Below are 24,533 nucleotides of genomic sequence, written 5' to 3'. Positions count from 1 at the left end.
CGCCTCCAGCCCCCCAGGAACCGTCGCCTGCAGCCCCCCAGGGACCGTCGCCTGCAGCCCCCCAGGGACCGTCGCCTGCAGCCCCCCAGGAAACATTGCCTACAGCCGGCATAAGTTCAGTTCTCCCATATTCTAAGAAAAAGCCACACAAAACACCTGAAGGTAACTTCCGCAGGAAGATGGCTTATTTTGATGAAATCTACTCCCCTGAGCTAACGAGAGAAAGGCGACTCTATGATGCTCCCATAGAAAATTATGGCGAAGGAACCGGAGCAGTCAGATCGCTCCCCACTGCAAGGACGGCAGCAGCTCCGAGCAAGCCAGCGTCCGGACGCAAAACAGCTCCACTGGTGATCCATTTCCCTTTTTGCTTCATATCACAACCTGACAAAAAGTAGACTCTCTCTAGCTACTTTTTGAATATGTTATGTATTCAATACTCAGGGTATTTTTCCTTTGCTTCACATCTGTCATGTCAGGAATTTTATGACGAGACCCAAGAGTCCGTTGGCGTGCTTGTGGTACTCCCCGGGAAAGAGGGACACTGCTGGTTTCCATGCAGTGTGTAGCAGCCTGTGGTTGTGTTTCAGCACAGGATGTGGAAGAATGTTGCTGGTTGCACAGCCGTCGTTCAGCAAGCATTTGCGGATGTCCTCTCGGCTTGGCTCACTTTCCAAGACCAGGCCACACATGAGAGGCAGTCCACACGTGCTAAAAGGGTGGATTCCACTGAGTTTCATCCCAACCCCATTGATAAGGGTAGGACACTTTGAAGTGCATTCATTCGTGTGGTTGCCAAAAGTCAGGGGTGACTTGATGGAGCATAAGCACAACAAATCAGAGCGGGAAGCGCACACAGAGTTCCACAAGAATGCGCGCGCATGCATGCGCACACACGCACGCACAGAAGGGGGCAAGGCTAAGCTTTTCATGTTGGATGTCTCCTCCCATGCATACACACTCATTGCAGCCACACAGGCACTTTTGTAAGATGCCAGCTGCACCTGTGGAAGCCCCAGCACTAAAAAAAGCGGGGGAAAGACCAGGACACAGAAGGAAAGAAAGGGAAAATAAAATGATGATTGTAAATTGAGCTGGAGGAGAGAATTCCTCAAGGCAAAGGCATTTTTCCAATGGTGGTACTATGGAGGCATTTGGAACAGGATTAGGGGAGCCTTTTTAATGAATTTAATAAGGTGGTTAGAACCTCATATTTATACCGGTTCTGAGTTTATTTATATTTTGGTTCTCGATTTTTGTGCATTGAGCTTTAGCTATTGGGCAGCATGGATATAAAATCAATGATTGAATGAAACAAATGAAAAACAGCTGAGGGCCTCTGCTTGCTTTTAAAAAGGAGCTAGAAGTTAAAATGGAGGGCCAAAAAGACATTTACAGACAGCAATTGCATTCATTTTTGTGCTGAAGTGCAATGAGGTTCTGCAGAGTCCAAAGTTCTAGTTTGGGAAGCAAAATCTAGCTAGGTGGGAAACAGCAGCAGAAGCTCCTCCTTTCCCCTCCCTCTCCAAGCTTTCATTGCAAATAAGCCCAGAAGTGGACATGCAAGCAGATGAAGACAAGAGGAAAGCAAGCATCCCTGTATTTTAAAAGGCAGTTGCCTTCACATCACACCCCCTTGTGGTGTGCTAAGGTAGCAGGGTTTACAATCACCCAGTCACCAAAAAGCTGCTGAGCTCATTGGGAAAGGCAGGCTGGGACAATGTGGACGCGTCTTGCAAGCACCCACTCTTACAGGCTCAGCCAGAAGATTTCAATTTCTGTCCGATGCTTGTTGTCACCATAGGACTGCAGGGGAAAGACTGCAAATGCAGGAGGAGAACAGTCTTTTGCAAGCAGCTCCCATTCTGTTGTTTTGCTTTGCTTTGCTTTGCTTTGGCCTTCCAGCTGGCAAGAAATAAGATCTTAATTTACTGCTGCATTGAATTGCAGTGCAACTGTCTTGAAGACAGGGATGGGCAGCCAAGCTGAGTGAGGGGCAGATGACATCCAGGTGTGGGACACCCCTTCCATATTCTGGTCCCAGTGCACCACGTGGGACTCACTCCACTGCAGACTGGCTTCTCCCACTGGGAGGACCAACGAGGGCACGACGAGCTGGCAGGTGGAGAGGTACTCCAGTGCCCAGCTCTGCCAGGGATTCTTTCCCATTTGGAAAGAGGCGAAATGGGTGAGGGATGGATTTATTTTTTAGCCCACCATTCTCCTGTCGTGGAACTCAAGGTGCATTTCCAGGGTGGTCTTCCCTCCATGCTCAGGACACCCCAATCCTGCTCAGCTTCAACAGCATGGATACCTTACATGCCTTCAGACCATACCGTGATCAGGGGTGAGGATTCCTCCAAGCCACAGAGCTTGGAGACCAATCCTGTATCCCAGAGGAATCCAAGAGGACTCCACTGTCCTCTCCCTAGCTTTAAAATGTTTATATGCCTATGTAGACATGGTTGTCATGTTACTGAATACCTCTAGCAGGAGAAACAAATTTTGTTCCAGTTCAACACTACATAAATAGACCCAAGTTAACTCCTTGGCACAGCTGTCTTCTGTTTGACTCTTCCTTTGTAATTCTTTTTACTGACGAATGATGACTTCCCCATCAGTCACTTCAAATATTGAAGCATTCTCCGTATTGTATACGGTGGCATTTTTAATGCCTTGCTTTATGAAATAACTTAATATAGAATTTTGATGTCATTCATCAGCGATTTCAATGTGAAATGGCTGAGTTATAAATTTGATTCTGTTTGTTTGGGCTTAAATGGAGACTATTTTTTGTCCGATATGTTAATCAACAGAACAAAGCAAGGATGATGCTATTGCGATTGGCTGTCATGAATGGTCTCATTTCATTTCATTTGCTCCTTCCCTGCACCTACTTCTTAATGCTTACAAACTCCATTGTATGCATCTTTAATGAAAGAAGGTCCCACTGAGAATTCACTGGGGCATTCTCTCAGGCAAACCTCTGTTTTGTTTTGCTTTAAATCACCCACATCTTGGTGCACTTCGCAACTCTCCATGTGTATTTTCAGCATTAAATAAATACTGATTTTCACATTTTATGAATTGCGTAGTTCAGGCTTTATGCGAGGTGGCGAAATCTAAGTGTTTCTTCATACAGTTCTATTTATTTGTCATTATTATTCATCCAACTCTCATGCATTGCATTTCTCTCTCTCTCTCTCTCTCTCTCTCTCTCTCCAGCCTGGAGCAAAATGGGTTCATAAATTCATTTAGTAAAAAGAAAGCCGGAATAATGTTTCCAGTTCCAGATATCCCTTCTCTCCACTGGGAATTCTTCAAGCATCAGCTGCCTGATTTCAAGAAGCAGTTCTTCCTTTTATTAAAAGCTAACAAATAAAGCATTAACAACAGCCTCTGATTAGCAACTTACAGACATGGCCTGATTATTTTAGAATGGCCACAACTGGGAAAGAACTATGGTTGGGCAGCAGTGCACTTATTCCAGCTTTCAGTGCTTGATTCCTCAACATTCCCAGTTGATAAAACCTGGGAAAGACCCTCCTTTGCCTAAGATCCTTCAGTTCTAGTGAAACTTGGGCTCAAGTTACAGGAAGCCAGATTTGGGCTAGACATCAGGAAGAGCTTCCTGACTGTGCGAGCAGCATGGCAAGGGACGCAATTTCCTTGGGAGGTCGTGGGCTCTCCAACACCAGAGGCATCCAAAGCGGCAGCTGGACAGCCATCTGAGAGGAATGATTTACCTTGGAGTTCTGCATGGAGCAAGGAGATCTACCCTTCCACAACTTCGCTACTCTAAGATTCTATTTTCCCAAGTGTTTAAATGTCGAGAACCTTTTATATAGCATTTTGCAAGGAGATCTACCCTTCAACCCTTCCACAACTTCGCTACTCTAAGATTCTATTTTCCCAAGTGTTTAAATGTCGAGAACCTTTTATATAGCATTTTATGCTGATTTCATTCTGCACCGTTGCTTTAATCTTTTTAATTGTTCTATCATTTATTTTTGTGAAATTTATGTAAGCCACCTTGTTGGAAATATATGTGCAGAGAAAGGGGAAATGCGAGGGGGAAAGAGAGAAAATTCAGTGTGTACATTTTTCGAATTAATAAATAAATGGCTTATGCTTTATTTATGCTGAAGTGCATCAGCAATTTTCAAAATATATTTCATGAAAGGACTGCAACAAAAGGCATGCATGCACATGCACACAAATCCTTTTTGGAGATTTATGAGATACTTCTTTCTGATTGTATATAGGAATTTATGCACAGAGAGAGAGAGAGCGAGAGAGAGAGAGAGTTCTGATACATCTTTCGGTGTGGGGGAACCTTCTCTATAATTTATTGAACTACCTTAAAGAATTAAAATACCCAGTTGCCCAATGCTCAGACTGTATTTGAATGAAGCAGAGTAATAAATGCAATGAATCTGAAATACTAATTTGTCTTCTAGCATTTAACACATTGATTTGCATTAATTAGCCGAGGGGAAGGTTGTTTGGCATTTGCTAGAGACCTTCAGACCTTACTAATCTTTTAAGAGGTGCTGTAGGGTAGGGACTCCATAACTTAATTCTTGCCCGTGATCTTGCTCCCCTGCACCCCGACATTTTTAACAGATATTTTCAGGAAGTTATGGTCCAATCCAGTCCAGGTGTCCACCGCTCTCCCGGGATTACAAGCATGCTGTGAAAGGCAGGAGTGCAGGAGCAAAGATCAAATGCTTTGCAATACATTTAGGTGGCCAATTTCCTCCGTCTAAATGCAGTGCCTTGGACCACAGCGGAAGTGGCTGAGATGCACCAGGATACTCCACTCTCTTCCCCTCACAGTCCCCTCTCAACGTGCCCCCAGATTCTTTTCTCTGAGGTTGTTTTGCAACCTCAGGGGAGCAGCCGATGGAAGTGAGAGCAGAGGTGCTTTGAGCTTGCAGTCCCAGCTGCAACTTAGAGGTGAATTTCTGGTGCACGACCAGAGGACTCTGAATAATCCAATACCCATCTTGATGTTTAGCAGCCAACAGACTGCACTGTTAGTAATTTGGTAACTGCCTGGAGAATCATTAACTCTTCATGAAATTACTCCAGGGTTCATTCCCCATCTTTCAGCATAGGAGGGGTTTTGAGGATAAATGCTGGATGTTCATGTTATTCTCCCTCTTGGATCTACACCTTTAGATGGGGAGGTGGTTTGAAAGTCTCCAAAATGCTAAGAGCAACACCAGAATGTCAGGAGACCAGAATCAACTCACACAGGCTGGTCTCTTCAGGGTCAACCAAGGCAGAATGGTGAAAGCAGAGACATCAGATCCATCTACCATCTTCAAAAGAAACCGTCACATCAGCAGAAGAGAACAGATATTTCTGATGGTGATGGGGTGAAGAAACTTCAGAAGGGCAGCACAGGTAGCTGGCAGACAATGACGGTGGTGTCCAAATGAACTCTGGTTACTACTGAATACAAGCTGGCAATGCAAAAACCATTTCCCAAGCTCCTTACCTTGAGAACCTTATGATGAAACAGTCCCAAGGGAAACAAGAGACAGTGCCAGAAGATGAGACACCCCCCCACCACCACCCAAGGCTGGAAGGCTGCCAGGGAAGAGCAGAGGACAACAAGGAATAGGGCTGTTGCTAATCACGCAACAGGATGAAAGCTGGGAGGGAGGCTAGTGGCCGATGTACACAGAGGTGAAAGGGAAATCCAGTGCTGCACAATGCACACATTTGGAGCATGGAACAGAAGTATTAACCAGAGCAAACAGGAAACTGTAAAGCAAGAAATGAGATGATGAAACAGTGCACCACCTGGTGTGTGTGAACTAAAACGGACTGGAAAGGAACATTTCCAGTCAGACAAACAAGAAGTGTTTTAGCTCAGAACTATTTTATTCAGAAGACATGGAGAGACTTTCACACTGATGCAAAATGTAGCACAGGCAGCAAGACGCTATAATGCAAAATCCAACCAATAATACTAATCAGAATTAGTAGAAAACCTATCAACATAACCGTCATTCAAGTCATTCGGCAACAGATGCTGAAGAAACAGAAAAGTTTTTATGTAGATGTTCATGAAGGAATCGATAAAATGAGAACAAGACATGCTGATAATCCTAGGCGGCTGAAAAACAAAAGCAGAATCAAATGTTGTGGGAAAATTTGGCCTGGGGGCAAGAAACGAAGCAGGAGAATGACTGATAGAGTTTAGTGAAGCCAACAATCTGTTCATCGCAAACGCATACTTCAAGCAACCAGAAAGACAAGTATATGCGTGGACATCACCAAATGGCTGATACAGAAATCAAGTAGACTAGGTAATTGGAAGCAGGGACTGGGGAAGCTGTACTCTCGCTGCCGAAGAAAGGCACAGACTGCTCCAGTGGCCATGAAATGCTTAACATCAAAAATCAGAGTCAAGCTGCAAAGACTGCTAACAGCAACGCAGTGCCAAAATACAACTTCAAAAACATTCCTGAGGAATTTAAAATCCACATGAAGAACTGATTTGCATTACTCAGTTTAATTGACCACGAAGCAGAAGAACTGTGGACTGAAACCAGAGACAGCATTAGGGAAGAATGCCAAAAGACAATTCCTGAGCAAAAAGAAAGGAAAATGGATGACAGAAGAAAAAGATATTCACACTTGTAGAGGACAGGCAAAAATCAAAAGGGAAAGGTGAGTGAAATAGGGTCAGACTCCTGAATGCAACCTTTCCGCAACTATCACATAGAGACAAAAAAAAAAGTGAAGCCCTATTACAGTGACCTTTGCAAAGAAGCAGAAGAGATCTGCAAGAGGGAAAGCAAGAGACTTCTTCCAGAAGATCCAAGAAATCAAGGGGAAGCTCAAACTTCAATTAGGGATGCTGAAAGATAAACAAGGGATGACAATATCTGAGCAGAAGAAAATAAAGGGAAGGTAGAAACAATATGCAGAAGAATTATACAAAAGAGTTGAAGGGATAACAAACACCTTTGAAAAGGAATTCCGTGAGGAAGAGCTGCAACATTAGAAAGTGCAGTGAATGCTCCGGATTGTTTAACAACAACAAGAGGATGACAAAGATGCCTCCCCTGCTCCCTCCACCACTCCCAAAATAGGCAGCTGAAGAGGGAGTGCAATATTTGCAATAATGATGTGGGTCTGCTTATTCAGGCATCAAAAGCTGATTTTTAAGTCAAGCAAATGCTTAGATGTTCTCTGCTCCTGGATTTTTAAGATGTCTGTCCCCAGATGGCTATTTTGTACCTGTGTTCCATTATTAAACCAACCAACCAACCAACCAAACAAACCTCACCAAACAAACCCATCCATGTCCTGGTAACTTTCCCAGCGCTAGAAATACTGGGCAGGGTTTGTATTAAATTGGGTTATGACGCCATCTTCTGACCAAAGAAAGGAATACCAAAAATACAAAATGAGCAAAAATAGAGCACTGTAGTTTTTCAATAGGTCAGTAGTAGTTAGTTTGGTTTAGGAGCTACCCAGTTTTGATCCCTGCAAGTTTCAGTCTCTGATCACACAATTTCCCAAAAGACATAGTGACATTTTTCATAGTAGTCTTAAATGTGATCCTCTGTATATTTAGTCAGAAATACGTAAGAAAATAAAAACCATGACTACGGAAGAATTGCACAATCAAATGCGTGGAAGATTTTGTGTAGCTTGGCTCAGTCATCAATCCGAAGGAATCCGTAGCCAAGAAATTCCAAGATGACTGAGACTTGGGAGGGCAGCAAGGAAGGAAGGAAGGTCAGGTTGTTCACCTGGAACCATCCTTCTTCAAGTGGTCATCTTTGTGTCCCAGGTTACTCGGGAAAGTTTCCTGCCAGTTCCCCACTTCCATTGAGACATCCACAGGTCCCTAGACTGAGGGCAGAGAGCTGTGCCACCCCAGTTTGGCCCGTGTGCCCTTGGCAAGCAAGGGGGGCAACAGTCAGAAGGATGACACCAAGTGGAACCACAGTGGCGGGTTGTGTGAACGCACAGATGACTATGCCAAGGATGACAGTCACAGGTAAGCAGCCTGATCTTCTTCTGTTTGGTCTCTGCATCACACATACGGGCAACTGGAAAGCTTGCCTCAAGGTCAGAGGGCTGGTGTCATCATTGGAGAACCGAGAAAAGGACAGCTCTGCTGAAGAAGCAGTCTGCCCTTGCACGGATGCTGAACGCATGTATTTCAAGTTTTTTCCAACCAGGTGCTCTCCGCATGTTTCTCTCACCCTGCCCATCAAATAAATACACCAGCTGAATAGCAACTGGAGGCTCCAGTCTGGGGAAGGCTACTCCAATCACCTCTAGGTCAGACTACCATAATGCACAGTGAGGATGGCAGTCACTGTAGTAGGTAAAGCTTCAGTGCTGACAGATCTTTAAGAAGTCTTTAAAAGCCATTTTATTCCACAGTGTATTTTGTCCAACTAATGAAACATTTTTTTCAAATTAATGCAACAATTAAGTACATTCCTATTTAAGAACGTTACTTTCATAAACTAACATGGCTTATAGCTGAAATTTGTGCAGTGTTTTTGTGTTTTATGTTGTTATTATTGTGAACTGCCTTGGTAAAGTCTATGTTCAAAAAGTTCAAAAAGATTATAAATACTGTTATAAATAAATGTAAACAATTAAAGCACATTTTGCTTTGGAATGCTTCAGAACTACAAAGGATCAAAGTTTTGCCACTTCAAGAGCCTTACGATACTACTTTTTTATTCTAGTACCCATTACCTTTTAATTTATAGATGCTCCTCGCAGACTTGCAACAAAATATGCATGCACAGATGTGTGCGCATATGTGCACACGCACTTCTGTGTGTCTTTGTCGTATGTCATGACTCAAAGAGAAAAAGCACACACTATTTTAACAGCATGGATGCAAAGAACAACATATGCAATGCAATACGGAATAGACCCTTACGAAAATGTAGTACAATGCAAACTTTAATGTCAATATATACAGAGCCTTAAAGAAAATATTTTTAAAAAGAAAAAAAGAAAACCTGAATGGAATAAATACAGTATAATACAAATCCACAATGTTCTGGGAAATGACTGTTATTATATTGACAACAGGGTTGTGAATGAGATGTATGATTTTAAATCTTGAGGAAGTGTTGTAACCCAAAGAGCATGTAGTTAGAAATTGCACAATTGGGTTTTCCTGCAATGTTTTTGATGTTCACAGCCAGTTACATGCCAGAACAGTTTTGACAATGGAAACTAGCCAATGATCTGTTTCAATCATACAGTATCTCAGCTTGATAGATACAAACCTTATGCATGTACACCTGACCTCTTACCTACTTGGCATGCCACAATTGAAGATTTCCTAGGTTAATTAACCACACTATGCTGTTACATTCAGATAGGGAGATTACAGTTTCAAGGATTAGAACAAACAAATAAGAAACTTATTTTAAAAACTTACAACTTCTAGCTTTCCCAATTTGGATACAACAGAAAATTATGGTCATCTCTGATCACAATACGCTGAGAAGGAACGGGAAAGATCATGACACATAAGAACACAAAGCTGAGACATGTCTTGGCTGTGTATCTTGTCAAGACCTGGGCATTCAGTGCAAGAGTGCCAAAGTGCTTGGAAAGTCAGAAGAATGCAGCATAAGCAAATGACAATTGCAAAATGACCAGCAAAACAAAACAAATCACCCCAAACCATCACATGAACATTTCCATCTGGAAAGATGATACTGCTTTTGCTTGTTTCTTCAGCAACCTAAGCAAACGTATTTTTCCAGCTTAAATCTTTCTGAAAGGCTTTCCAATATCAGCTGGGAAAGGGGCATGACTTATTAATGGAGCTGCCTGTTTAGAATTTAAAATTGCATTTACTTACACCTTCCCAAAGGGAAAATGGCTTTTAAATACAGTTTAATAAGATTTTATTACTAAACTATTCATTTCAGCTACTCAGTATCTCTAATTCCACCTTATTCTAATTAACATAAATAGCTAGCTTTATCCGTACCTCCTAAACAATACTGCAGCGTTAGAACAACTGTTCCTCAATCCATAGAGGTGATATGGGTCCAACAACTACTGGGAACTTTTCCTGTATAAGCTTCAGTGAAATAATGAGAAACTGTGGAAGGACTCAAACATATTCACAACTACCATTCATTTCAGAGGGACTTATGGAGGACATACTTTTCTATAACATCACAAAACCATAGCCAGACCTTAGTCACTTTTCTTAGTGCCTAAAACAGAAAGGGAACATACATCCAAGCCCAGGATGAGTAGATCTGTACAGGTAATGACCATTGTTTTCCACTAACAGGACTATTGTAATTACAGGTAACATTGCTTTGCCTAAAATAGTACCTCCTGGATGGTTAACTAAAACTAAGTAATCCCTGTTTTTAAGAGCAAGTTTCAAAGAAAGAATTTAAAAGATGTACAGGCACGGTGCCCATTTCTGAGAAGGGCGGATTCAAAAAATGTGGAGACATGAAAACTAGACTGTTTCAGTACCGTTTGGCTCATTCAAGCCATTTCAGAACCATTCAGGAGTGATTTCCCTTCCTATGATCCATTCTGAGGATGTGAGTGTGCCTCCTCTCTTTGCCAATCTAATCCACCTGTCCATCCACTCACAAAAGCCACACGTTGGGTGCCCTAAGGCAGGGGTGGCCAGAAAGAAATGCCTGAATGTTGTGGACATTAGCCCCAATCATTCCTGAGCCATGACCATGTCGGTAGGTGCGTGGATTGCAAAATACCTGGAGCTCTAACACCCTTCCCTGACCCACAGCTATTCTTGAAGACTTTTTTTGTCACTACTACGCTTATATGAAAACAAACTTTGCACATAGGTAATGGATACTCTGAAGTGTACAATTATTTAATATTCAGGGATGGCTGGACACACACACACACACGTGTAAAGCACCCGTACAAGAAATGGTTTGGTCCCAAAGAAATATTCTGATTAAATAGGCAACATATGCAGGCTTACATAGGGCCCTACATTTTCTGCAAGGTATTTAATTAAATGTTATAGCTGCCCAGTTGCATACTTAAGATAAGGGATTTCCCCTACCTGAACAAGACCTAAAACTTTTTTAATAAATCAAAGAGGCAATTTGCTAGTGGGAGTTGCAGCCACACTATCCAGTTTCAGAGCGAGCTTTTAGAGAAACGCTCACTTGAGGACAGCTTGCTAGAGAAGTTGCCATGAATACACCTTCACTCTTGAAATGCAGTTTTCTAAGACAGATGACAAGAAATGTGGCCCAGTGGCTTGAGAGAGGGACAGAACAGTAAGGCAAGCATTTTCAACAGCATCCCTAATTCCTGACAGGTATCTGAGCAAAACAAACCTCAAAAGTATCCCAAATGGTACGCTACTAAGGAACTGTGCAGAGTCATCACAATCATTCAAGTCATTTTTTCCCCCAAGTGACTCAATTAAAGCTGAGCATGCACAAAAACACACCCCAAAGGAGGACATTTCTTGCATCTGAGCAACATGCAGATTTGCTTTACAGGTCCACTTATGCAACCGGAGTCCAAGCCTGGCATCCTGTTCTCAGCAATGTTTTGAGTGCTCCATCCTCCCCCTTTAACAATGGGTGTGCCCGTTAAGCATTAGTCATGATTCCATGTGAAGAGACTCAAGAAATCATCTTTCTAGAGAAGCAACACTTAAGAAAAACAAGTATACAAGTGGAAACAACAAGACCAAAACCTAGAAATGGGCTTGGAGGAAAACGACGAATCCCCTTAGCTTCCCCAACTAAGCTCACAGGCATACAATGATCACCTGACTGGAATAGTTAACCCATACAATTCTTTAACCAATTTCCTCCAATGAGAGCAAGTTTGGACTAGTCATTGGCCCTGGGAGTGCACAAGGCCACTTCTGAACTTGTGACGAGGAGCTGATGTTTGAAGTGACCTCAGCATAAAGTGGCTGTACATACAGCTGTTGCAATTTCCACGAGGATGGGAATGCTATGCTTAATCATGATGACACCCACACATCCAACTCTTCACATGGCATCGCTCTCTGATACTTCAAGGAAATTGTGTATGTCAATGCCTCGTGTGAACTGGTTCTTATTTGTAGCAAAATGCACACTGAAGGATAAAATGGTGACCCAAGAGTACTTTAACCGTGAAAAGTATGGAATGATCAAAATTATGGGCTCAGATTTATTAATGTATGACAATCAAAGAAGATCATCTGCATGTTAAAGGTCTGAATAAGGCACTTCACACTTTAGGCATAAGAATGAAAGAAGGTTCACAGTTTTATTCAAATCAGATCACCATCTATGCAGCATTAAACCCTGTTCTGTAAAGGAGGTCCAGATGTGTACCAATCTAGATACGTACAAAGAAGCACGTACGCCATTATTTAGGACAGTGAGAATACAGGCCAACAAGGCCCGTCTAGATGGATGGCCCGATTGCCAATCCTAGTTGTTTCCAGCTTCCATTAACATGATTCTCTATGGCTCGAAAGAGGGGTTGTCATGCCATGACAATTTGTTGCAACAATCACAGAAGAATGAAGTGTGGCAGAAGCATGTGCTGAATGAAGACTATCCTACCTGGTGCAGTGCTCTGCTAAATTTACTGTTGAGGTGGCAAAGTGTCAAAATGGCATTATCTAGCTTTCCTGCGCATAGAAGGGCACTCTGGGCTTTCCACATTAGGGTTTTAACCTACCACTTTATTGATGCTTCCACTTCCAGATTCTTTCCGGGATTTATTGCCTCCTGTACACATTCCACACCCAGTTTTCCTTTCTCCACTTGCCTTTCTGTATGTTCCATTCCTCATTTATTAGAAATGGCTGAATTATGTGAATACTTTCAGGGGCTTCTGCTGCCATTGCCAGTGTTTCCTCATTAGAAAAACAAGCACGATTTTGGAGCATGGGAGAGGTCCTGCAAGATGATATAACGTGAAACACCCACAAACTACTGTGAGGGAGGACTCAGGAGCACACTAGAAATGCCTTGTGTAACTTTTCCTGTTCCACTATATTCTTCTACCCCAAAGCAGAATGATCAGAGCAATATGAAGAGCACCGAAGTCCAAAGATGCACCCATTTATAATCACAGACTCAACTGGCACTTACTGCAATTCACTACCTTTGCTTTGGAAAAGCAAGCTGCTATTTAACAATGTGACTTTCACATTGCTTTCAGATAGCTCATAACACTAGCAGGATTCTGCCCACCTGTTCTCTGGAGCCAACACCAGAGTCTTGCACTGAAATAATCAATGCAATCCGCCATTGCCATCTGAGCGGCTACAGCATATCACGCTGTCGTTTTCATGGCATCATGTACAAATTGATGATGATGTACAAATCATCAATCAATCAATATGGGCCAATATTCAAAGGGGAATTCGATATTCAACATTGCATATTCAAATATTCTACTGCTAGCATAAATTATATTCTAGTATACCAGGAATATAGGAGTTGCAGTACAGGAGTTTAGACCTGCACATCATAATTTATGTTAGTGGGTTGCATAGGATGCTATGCAATCCTAGTGGCAAACACAAACTGCTCTGCCTCAACCAAAGAAATAGATCCGCTTCCTGTCCAGATATGCTGGAAGCTGTTTCAGTTTCCCTCATAGCCTCACACTGCCTCAGCAAATTAGTTATTATCAGGACATTCTGAAAGTTTAATGTTCATTTATATTGGTTCTGAGAACACACACCAATTTGCAATTTATCCATTTCTACTGAGCTAACGTCAGCATCTGCTCTAAGTTTTGCTATGCTACATTGTAGACTGACCTCCTTAAGAAATACAACAGCATTTGTAATCTGCAATGGCACATGGTACTAGAACTGGTAGCAAGACTGTTCTCTCCCTCATTCTACTGAGGCAAGTTTAAATCCAGCTTGAATCAGGAAAGTTCTAACACACATTTCAAAGCTTATATGGATTGAAAATCAAGTCATGGGTATAAACATTTCCCCTGGACAGATTTATGCAGTCTCCAAAAGACGATGCCATTTTCTTTCCCTGTGGAGTGTGAATAAAGACCACTGTGAAATAAGTTGTATGGTAAAAATATCAGTATCTTCCAATTTGGGGTGAAGTTGAGAGGGTCAAAGTGATAGCCAAATTATGAAGGAAATGACAAGTTACTTACCTGTAACTGTCCGCCTTCGGATGGTTCTGTGCATTCACCCCTATGGGCTCTGAGCTTACGACTGGGACTAGGGAGATATAAGAGCATTTAGGCAGGAGCCCCTCCCCCACTCCAGCATCCATCCTACAAGGGAGGAGGGTATTGCCCTTTCCCTCAGCATGAATGAGACTGCCCAGGTGGCCTCAGGACCAGGAGAGGATCAATAGGACAAACCTTGCGTTTGGCAAAGATGGTTCAGTACAGAGAGAAAAAAAGCAACTGCGTGGCGATTCTGAGGCCTCAGGTCATCCTGTGAATGTGCTCTGTGAAGTGACCCATATCCATGGATGGTGAGGTGGAGTCCCCGGCATCCACAGCTGCACCCGGAGAGAACAGCTCTATGGAGAGTGTCGTGTGGGTGTCAGATCTGGGATCCTCAATGTCCATCAGCGAGGAAGGGTTGGAGAGCACAAGGGCAGAAGAGCTGGGTCTCTGCAGTGCTGGAAGGCAGCTCTGGGAGTCCACTAAACTGTTCCAGTCACACGGGCGGATGCTGGGGCCTTGGAGGTGGAGTTGGTGGCCGGTGGTTCGGCAAAGAGCTCCCATTCTCTGCAGACATCCTGATGGTAGACGGAGGTTGTAGAATCATAAAAAGAACTGGGCATGTGTAGCCTCAAGAAGTCCAAGGGGAGATAGGACTCTTCAAGTACTAGAAAGGTTGCCCCATAGAGGAAGGACAGGTTCTCTTCTCAGTCATCCCAGACTCTAAGACATGGAATAATGGGCTCATGTTACAAGGATCTAGATTCTGGCTAGGTATCAGGAAAAATTTCCTGACTGTGAGGACAGTGTGACAGTGGAACCAATGAACTAGGGAGGTTTGGGGCTGTCCCACCCTGGAGGCATTCAAGAGACAGTTGGATTGCCACCTGAGAGGGATGCTTTCACTTGGAGCCCAGCACTCAGCAGGGACCAGATGGTCTTTTGGCCCCTTCCAATTCTACTATTCTACGATTCCATTCCAAGGCCACTCTAACAGCCTTGCTTCGGAGCTCAGCACACTTCCTAGCCTGTTTCACGAGGGCTTGACCATGAAGCTTTGGTCTGACTACATGCCCCTCAACCAGGCACAACAGTCAGAGGAAGTCCCCATCCACTGGCAGCAAATTTCCAGCCACGCTGCACAGAGTTGAGAAGGGAGCCTTCAATGCCATCATGGAGAAGACAGGGAAGGAAAGAAAAACATCGAAACATAGAAACAGAGCAAGTCAGAAGGGGCCTCCCTGCCATCCAGTCTGACCCCCGGCTCCAGCCGGCTCCGCTCATGACATGCCTACCCATGTGCATGTCCAGCCTATCCTTGAACACCCTCACCTGAAGGAAAAGGCCAAGGTAATGTTTGGAATAGCACAGGATCCTAAAGAGGACTTTTTTTAGTTGTTTTATGGTGGGGGGAAAGAAAGGGGGTGGTTTATGAAATGAAAATACATGAAGAAGAAACAGGTACATATAGAAAGATGCTAAAGCATTTTAAAAAGAAAAAGGGTTGTAAAGAAGAGAAGATACTCAAGTATTAAAGAGGAGAGAAAGAACTTCCTGAGGCACCAAAGGCAGTCAAAGAAGTGAGGGGAAAGCACAGGAACCCGTTCCTGCAAAGGATGCCAATGTGAGGGAAGAGTTCCAGCCAAAATGCTCTTAGGTACTAAATCTTCCCAGAAATGAGCTGCACACAAGCCCACAGCCCACATGTGTGATGCAGAGAGACCACGAAGGAGAAAAAGCAGTAGCAGAGCATAGTGGATTACCAAGGTAAATTCAATTGCCTGTTTTAATACCACTCAGCCTGTAGGTTCTCACTCTGGAAGGCTTGTATTTTTAATTGCGGCGTGGACACATCAGCCCTTTAACAGTAACTAAAAAGGGGACAGCCCAAACGACAGAAATGGAACACAGCCAATCCCTTTTCATAGGAGCCTCGTACTGTCGGAGAGGTTTGCCTGGACCAACTCACAGCTCTAGGATATTATATCTCTAAACATCTTATTCTATACCTAAACACAACAGACACCTACTCACCCCTGATGGAGATCCCTTACAGGGAAAACTATATGAGGTTATTATCCTAATCACCACCATCGTCACCCAGCAGCCTTACACACTCAGTCTGTAATTCTACTGACAGTTTTCACACTACGCGGCTGAATTCTCTTTGTATACCATCTACAACTGCCTGGGACCAGGCGTTTTAGTATCCATGCATTTTGCACTAGTGTGTCCCTTTGTGTTGTCTTGACTTGCTGTAACAATGAGTTGGGGTGAATGGAGTTCATTGGTGAAGTGGCAAATTAACAAAAGTAGAGCACTTAAGTTTAATTATTTTCCTTTACAATAGGGCCAGATAGCAAAAATACTAAACACTATTTTTTCAGTTTTAAATTTACAACTTCAGTGTTTATGGTTCCCTAAATAATTTCTTTATAAACTGGGCAAAAACTATACAGTATTTAAAAGTATTAACATAATGCAATAGATTTCTGAAAAGGACTGTGTACAAAAATGCCTCATGATCACTGTGATGTACCCTGATGCTTCGCTTCAATGAACCTCTGCACATTTCCTGCAAAACATATCATGAATCCTCTTGAACATCTGGACTTTTTCTTTCTTCAGCAGAATTCAAGTAGTGTAGGAGGAACTTGTATATGCCTTTTAAATCACAGGCCAGGCAAATACAGAGCCACTTATTGGGTGTTTCCCATGCTCCACTTCGGCTGAGCGCTCCAGTGGAACTATAAGTCCGTTGACGTTAGCTTTTTCATGCTCCGCCGTTGAGCTAAGCTTGAAGCGGCAACAGGCTCCAATACAGGCTGAAATGTCTTGTTATTCAGTGCAGAGTATGTGGCAGCCATAGCCCCCTGGAAAATAAAGATGTAAACGGCATCACCATCACCATCACCCCTAATCTTCCACAGGCACAGGAGGAGGGGACGGTACCAGTTTTACCTTTACTAGATGCGGAGCATCTTGCCTGTTGAGCTGATAATGTGGCAGCTGGTCCCTACAGGCGATCCATGAATGCTTAAGCACTTGTTCAGCAGTATATCGTTGATGAGGATCTACATGCAGCATATGAGACAGCAAATCCTGGATTAAAGTAGAATGAATACCAACATTAGAGCTCCATCCCAGGAAGGGAGGAGAGTGCAAAGGCCTGGAAGGCACTGTTACCTGCAACGGTCATGTTTTGAGTGGTCATCTGTGCATTCACACCTGTGGGCGCCACGCCTGTACGGAGCCTGTTCAGGAGGATTCCACCACTCAGATTTTACGCCATGGGAAAATGGAGTAAAAGGGCCATGCCCAGGCATAAGGGAGGGGTTCCCCGATCCTCAGTGCAAAGGATATGAGATGCCATCATGGCTCTGTGTCAGGGGAAGGCGCCCTTGGCCCTACGTGGACTCCAGTATGGACAATCAGCAGGCAATGCCAAAGAAGGGGAGGAGGATGGGTTTTGTGTGAATGCACAGATAGCTCCACAAAGAACAACAGTTACAGAGAAGCGGCCTTGCTTGCTTCTTCGTGGTCTCCGTGCATCACACATATGTGCAACTGGCAAGCTAACCTCATGGGAGCAGTGGTGTCAATAGCAAAGGACTGATAAAAGGCTGCTCTGCTGGAGGCACAGCCTGCCCTGGCTTGGATGTTAAGGCAGTCGTGCTTCAGGGAAGTTGACAGGTTTACTACTATTGGTGTAGAGTGCCATGAAGGCTGCAGTTGCTTGAGCAGATTAAGCCCCTCTCAGTCCTGAGGGCTGGTGGCTAGCTAGCCTGTAGCTTAAGGATTACACCCATGATGGTGGTCGAAGAACTGAGGATCTGGCAGGAGCCCTTCCCTCACCTGGGCATGGCCAGGGAGGGTTTCCGGCCAAGTGCATGCACAGAGCCCATCCATGTGAGACACGGAGGCCACGAAGAAGAAACAGCCTCTTCGGGCCTCATCAATCACACAACAGTTAAAGTGCTTCTTTTTCTCAGTCTCTTAACGCGGCAGGCATTCCAAAAAGTAGCAGCGAGCATTCCAGAGCAACTGGTCCTAGCCAGCTGGTCTGTTCTGCTTACGGAAGGAGCAGAGCCTCCTGCACTGGCAGAAGACAAACAGTGGTCTGTGAGGGAATGTGTGAACTGGGCTGCCTCCCTTCAGTGTTGTGAATAGATAAGTCCATATGAAGGGCTGCACTGTAGCCCAGCTGGGATTTTGTCTTTTGTCTACAGGGCACTACATACAGATTCTGGGAAAGCCACAGGGTCTATTCAGAATTTTTTTTTGTTCAAACAAGCCCTATATTGCTTTCCCCAGTGACCTAGCATGACTAATAGAATTGGAACATTACCTCTGCACCAAGCTGTATCCCTAAAAGTCTCAGCTGAGTTTCCTAAACCTACTGGAATTCATCCCGAAAGAGTAAGTTGTCAACTGCAGACTGTTAGAGATTAATTGATGGAGTGTGGTTTTGCATGTATTTTATCCTGTGTCTTTATTACAGCAGTGTATTACCTTTCACCCCCAAAGGTCACATTTGATGGTGGTTTCGGGGTTGCATACACACATGCCTTCCCAGGAATCCTCATGCAGATCTGCCTTTCCTTGCCCCCAGCAGTAGCTGCAAAGCAGCAATCAGGAAGAGGGGGAGGAGAGTGGAGAGCGGAAGCAGCAGCACCCAGAGTGTGGAAGCCACGAGGCACTCTAGGTAGTTGCCAGAATGGCGACTACCCTTCCAAGACACTCGGAAGAAAACACAGGCAGCAGAGGGAAGGAACTCTCCAGCAGCAATGGCCATTAACTACCACGATTAATTTCTGGTAGGAGCAATCATGGCGGTGATGGGGACGAGACCTTGGGGGGATCAGGTGGCCTGCAGGTTGAGCACCTCTGCTGTATGATGGGTTTCCATACCATTTAAAGTGCTATTGCTTCACTATCACTGCTGTCTACACATGGACTTCCAATTCCAGAGGTGGCATTGTATTAAAATTCCATGGTATCAAGTGCCGCAGGAAAACAATCAGATAATCCTGTGTGACCACAATGTATACACTATCTAGCTATATAAAATGAAATCTAAAGAGACAGACAGATCTGCAATAGGAGTTTTGCCAGAGCAGTTTCAGCCTGAGTTATTAAAATAATGAGCTGAATGCTTTTTACTAGTTCTGGTAAAAATCCTTTGGAAACTGATGTTGCAGTCATGTGTTCAGCAAGGCTTTCAAGGTAAAAGCAATTTTGTCAGGTTTACACAAAAGATGTTATTGTTTACTTGAATGTAATACAGATATCTTATTTTAAATTATCGACACCAAACATTATCCTCTTATGCTCACACGGGTGTTTGTATCTCAAAGTATAAGATTAAACTCATTTACACCTTTGCTGCATCTGAAACAGTGTCCCAGTTGCCTCCACTTAAAGAAAATTTTCCACTGCCAATCCGTAACAAGATTTCCTCGGGAGTATCGTTGGGACCATTGGCAAATGGTGTATACCTGGGTTTCAGAACAAAAGAAAATGACTACAATAAATGCTGGAGTTCTGCCACATTTATGTTATGTTCCTTCTTGGCATTCCTTTTCCTATATGTCAACCTCTTGATTGTTTAAAGAAAGCTTACAAGATTGCCTGTTATAAGGTCAATGTTCAAATTTCATACATGATTATGAAAATTGTGCTTTTGCTAGAAAACAACCAGCTTGTAAAGTTGTTTACATGCAACATTATGATTGCATGAGGATAAACAAAACAGAAATCTTACCCAGCCAACATTGTATAAAGGAGGACACCCAGGCTCCAGATATCACAAGCAGCATCATAGCCCTGTCTCATAAGAACCTACAAGCAGTAAGAAAACAGGTTATATTTCACTATCTGAAAGAATTATTAATGAAAAGCTCCAAATAAAAATGGCTTTAGAGGAAATCTAAACCCCCATATTACACGTAAATTTAAATACAGTAGCTGTCTTTCTGGAAAGATCCATTGTTAAAGGTAGCAATCCTCAATGGTGAACTGAAATCTGACTTTACTTCAGTGCATTTGCTTCAACACATTAAGACAATACTTTATTCTTAGTTGATTTCATCATGCCTCATTTACAGTCTTTAGTTTTAAGAACAGAAATAGTAAATAAGTAAACAGCTAAACACTCTAATATCTCTCTAAGATGTCTTGTAGCCAGTGCTTTTTTTGTTTAAAAAAAAAAAAGTGCTGGAACTCACGTCTTGGGGTCACATTTTTACACAATGGTCGCCGCTGGCAGTAAGCACTCAGCACGCGACCACACGACCGATCCCAAGCCAAGCAGCGTCCCAAGCCGAGCAGCGCCCTCACAATCAGCACTGACACACAAGCAGCCCGCAGGCACTATGCTAATGATTTTTGCTGCCGACCTGCTACGCCCAACAGGGCGATTCACAATCACTTGGAAAAATCAGTCAAAAAATGGTGCCGGAACGCTGTTCCAGTGCATTCTATGACAAAAAAAGTCCTGCTTATAGCTACTTTGAGATGACAGACTAGAATGTGCAAAAATTATTTTTTGTAATTTAATATAATTATTTTCAATTTATTGTTGTAAGCCACCCCGAGGCTTTGGCGAATAGGGCGGCATAAAAATGTTTTAATAAATAAATAAATATACATACCTCTGGTGCTACAAAGTTGGCAGTGTAGCAAGGGGTTAAGAGAAGCCCATTCTCCCCCCGAAGTTGTTTTGCAAATCCAAAATCACAGATCCTTATGGAGTCAGCATTATTAGAGTCATCCATATATAAAATATTGCTGGGTTTAAGATCTCTGTGTACTACCTGAAAAACACAGGGAACAACAATACGAGCATTTAGACTTAAGGCAACACCTGCTATAATTCACGGGCATTTAATTTGTAAAAACAGTGAGTACTTCAGACATATATGCATTATAACATGCATATGGGCATGGTATGGACAATTTAAGCTTTGAATTAATTTATAAAGTACAAAATAAGTATAATGAGCCATTAATTAAGCTTATTCAACTACAGTAAAAGGCTACTGCCCCTCAATTAGCCACCAAAGTGGTAGCAGCAGGGGGGAAAAAACCCACATAATTTTGCTTTTTAAACAGCAGAATGCAATTCTGCTCCCTGCCTGCCTTGTTTTAAAGGAAAATTGTATTTTTAATGCAAATTAAAGTTTAATGCCACCAAATCTGGTTTGGCAGCAGGAAGGAATTCAGCCCTGGGTTTCACAGCCGATTCCAACTCCTACTATACAGAGCAGTAGCTGAAGATATTCCAAGTTATTAGAACATGCACAACTTACCCCTTGACAATGAAGGTAGTCGACTGTTTTCGTGATGGTATACAATACAGCACTCGCTTCCCTTTCTGAGAAATATTTCTGTCTGAGAATACGATCCAGTAGCTCACCTCCCTTCATCAATTCCGTGACAAGGTAAATATATTTACCATCATCGTATACCTGCAGAAGTTTAATACAATTGAGTAAGGAGTATTCTATGCAATTTGTACAAGGTATATAAATCACAAGGTGTATCAATCTCTGTACACTGAACAGAGGCAGAAACTTTAACAGGATCCTGGTTATCTCAACACGCATTCAGCATTCCTGTATTCATTTTAACTAAATTTAACAATTGTCACTTACCTAAGGTAGGTGAAATCAAGGGATTGGCATTCACATGAGAGCAAAAATGCTAGAACTCTAAGACCTAAACCAGCCCTTCAAGTCAAGATGCTTATCTAGACTTTACATTTGCAAAGTTTTCCTGACATCATTTCAGCCACGGCAATGAGCTGAGAAACAGGGAGTGCAACTCAGCGTTTGCTTCCTGCTCCCCGTACAAGCCAAATAGTTCTTCTACTGGATCTAAATGCACATGTATCTTGCCTATGTGATTTTATTTCACTGAATGTACAAGTCCTTACAATTCTGCAAAGCCATGGCATCAATAACATACCATCAACTAATAATTTCATTTATTTATTCATAATATTTTTGGTCACCTTTCAGGGCTGAAGCTCCCCCAAACTGGAATATAACAATAAAGCTCAAAATAAAAACCCACGTTGGAATAGAAACAATGAAAACTGCAACAGGAGCAAACATTCCCCAAAACAATAAACATCAGGATTAAAGAAATGTGTAACACCACTGCAGCTACAACCCAGATGAGAACATGCTATTCCAAAGATGAAATTAAATTCCTTCCTTTTTAGCACTATTGCACAGATTTCTGAATGCATATGTGTTGGGCTAAGCAAAAATGTGCAGCTTTTGCCATGACAAGGACATATGGATAGATGAAGACAAAGCACAGCAAAGCTTTATGGCAGGCACTTTTTAATGATGCACATCAAAATTCCAAATATGTTCCTGATGGCTGTTAAAGAGATCATTTTTATGTATTCTAATGGAAAGAGGAGCATCAAATATTGTTTCACTGCATCCATTTTGCAGACCAGACAGTATTTCAGAAGCCAGCTAGAATACATACATCTTTTAAAGTAATAATGTTAGGGTGCTGTCCATAGCGCATCAAAATCTCAATTTCTTCAGAGGGATCTCTCTTACTTTTGTCAATTATCTAGAAAGATCAAACGGCATGAAAAAATTACACAATATTAAATTCAACATTTTAGTGAGATGCAATAATGAAATATGCCTCATCACTGAAGGCCAACCACAAACAAGGTCTTACAGCACTTCCAGAAAATGTTTAATGCTCAGGCTTTGGTGCATTTCAAGAGAAGGGTCTTCAGTACCTGTGGAGCAACCAGTGAATCTCTCTTGTCACAGCCCCTGTGGTACAGGGTTGGTGCACACGTGATACACAGCCAAAATTGTGCTTTCAGATGACCTCAAAAATGATAGCTCATGAACAAGACAGCAGTCTCTACTGGAAAAAACTACGTAGGATAAAAGAAACCAGGAACAGTTTCCTGAAATTAATTGCAAAGATGGTATGCTACCTGAGCCAGTGTGGTGTAGTGGTTAAGAGCATGGGACTGGGACTCAGAGGATCTGGATTCAAGTCCCCGCTCAGCCATGGAGCCAACTGGGTGACTCTGGGCCAGTCACAGACTCTCAGCCCAACCTACCTCACAGGGTTGTTGTTGTGGGGATAAGATGGAGGAGGAGATGTAAACTGCCTTGAGCCCTTAGGAAAAAGGCAGGATATAAATCGAAATCGAAAAAATATGTTTCCTGACCAGATGAAAATCTTTTACAGAATGACAAAGCAAGGCATTCCAGAGCCTAGATTTCAATTACTTAATTAAATGACTGCAGTGGGAAAATGCTACATACATACTCATATCTGCCCTTGACTGTTAGAAGAATATAATAGCTGGAAGTCATGAAACATATACTCAAAACTTTATTTATAGCTAAAGATAATAACATGACTGTCTGGAGAAAAAAAGCAAGGGGGCCACACAATGGTAGGCTTCTGATCAACATTCGGCTAATGTAAATCCTGTGTCAGAAGTCAATATATGAAAACATATTGTGGTCAACCTTAGTTATTTTCATTTACGCACAATTTTTTCCAATGTGTCTTTGGCTTATATCACACAAAACCTGAGTGAAATAACATCTTACAGGATTCCTTGCATATCCTAACTCCAACAGAATGTGATTTCCTGGGTCACAGCGTACTTCCTCTGGTGCATAAAGGTCAACACTAAATATGCAAGCATATATTCATTTACTGCAATGTTTACAGCTGAACAATCTTATGAGTACGAAGTTTTAGAATATTAAAATATTAAAATACCAGGCTTATGTTTTAAAATTTGTTAGCTCTTGAAATTTCAAAATAAACTAGGTAAGAAGAATAAAAACAGTAAATCAATCAAGTATTTTAAAGAAAGAGATCCAGGATCTATAAAGCTTTCACTGAAAGTGGTAAATTCCATATAGATTGCTGTAAATATGAACAATGCCTCTTGCAGGGAAGAGTTTCATGCATACCTTCACAGCAAATTCCATGTTTGAAGGCAAGTGGATGCAGCGCTTACATACAGAGTAGGAGCCAACACCAATGTCCTCCTTGAGTTCATAGGCATCTGTGAATAGCGCACTGTTCCCATGGAGTTGCTAAAAGCAAATGAAAAATGTCTTTAAGTTCCTTATCATTCATATCAAAAGTTGGCATACAGTCCAGTAAAAGATTCAACAGTTCCCAGTCGTATTATGCCAGATACACTTTATAAGTGTGAAGCAGATGTTTTACCACTGGAGGAAATTTGAGAACAAATAAATGGAGCAATAAGAATAAACCAGTCATAAGCTGAGGAGAAGACCACGACTTTATTCATTCTGCTATACTGT

At 42.5% G+C, this 24,533-nt stretch overlaps 1 protein-coding gene across 2 annotated transcripts in view; it reads right to left on the bottom strand.

Annotated features, from left to right (window-relative positions):
• Positions 1 to 8,926: 8,926 nt before the first annotated feature.
• RPS6KA6 (ribosomal protein S6 kinase A6) overlaps positions 8,927 to 24,533 on the bottom strand; it is a 53,877-nt gene continuing 38,270 nt past the window's right edge. Inside the window, exons 15-22 of one of the 2 annotated variants that reach the window (XM_044427264.1) lie at positions 24,174 to 24,299; positions 22,696 to 22,785; positions 21,501 to 21,659; positions 20,844 to 21,005; positions 19,955 to 20,031; positions 19,571 to 19,688; positions 17,152 to 17,292; positions 8,927 to 17,063 (exon numbers count right to left, since the gene is read on the bottom strand). In XM_044427264.1, the coding sequence (XP_044283199.1) occupies positions 16,938 to 17,063; positions 17,152 to 17,292; positions 19,571 to 19,688; positions 19,955 to 20,031; positions 20,844 to 21,005; positions 21,501 to 21,659; positions 22,696 to 22,785; positions 24,174 to 24,299 (999 nt within the window). In that variant the 3' untranslated portion in view covers positions 8,927 to 16,937. The remainder of the gene's footprint in view (positions 17,064 to 17,151; positions 17,293 to 19,570; positions 19,689 to 19,954; positions 20,032 to 20,843; positions 21,006 to 21,500; positions 21,660 to 22,695; positions 22,786 to 24,173; positions 24,300 to 24,533) is intronic. The other variant, XM_044427265.1, reaches the window with a different exon arrangement.

The sequence above is a fragment of the Varanus komodoensis genome, unplaced genomic scaffold, assembly GCF_004798865.1.
Source record: "Varanus komodoensis strain SLA01 unplaced genomic scaffold, ASM479886v1 scaffold18_3, whole genome shotgun sequence".
NCBI lineage: Eukaryota > Metazoa > Chordata > Lepidosauria > Squamata > Varanidae > Varanus > Varanus komodoensis.
This window is presented reverse-complemented; position numbering and strand designations above follow the sequence as displayed.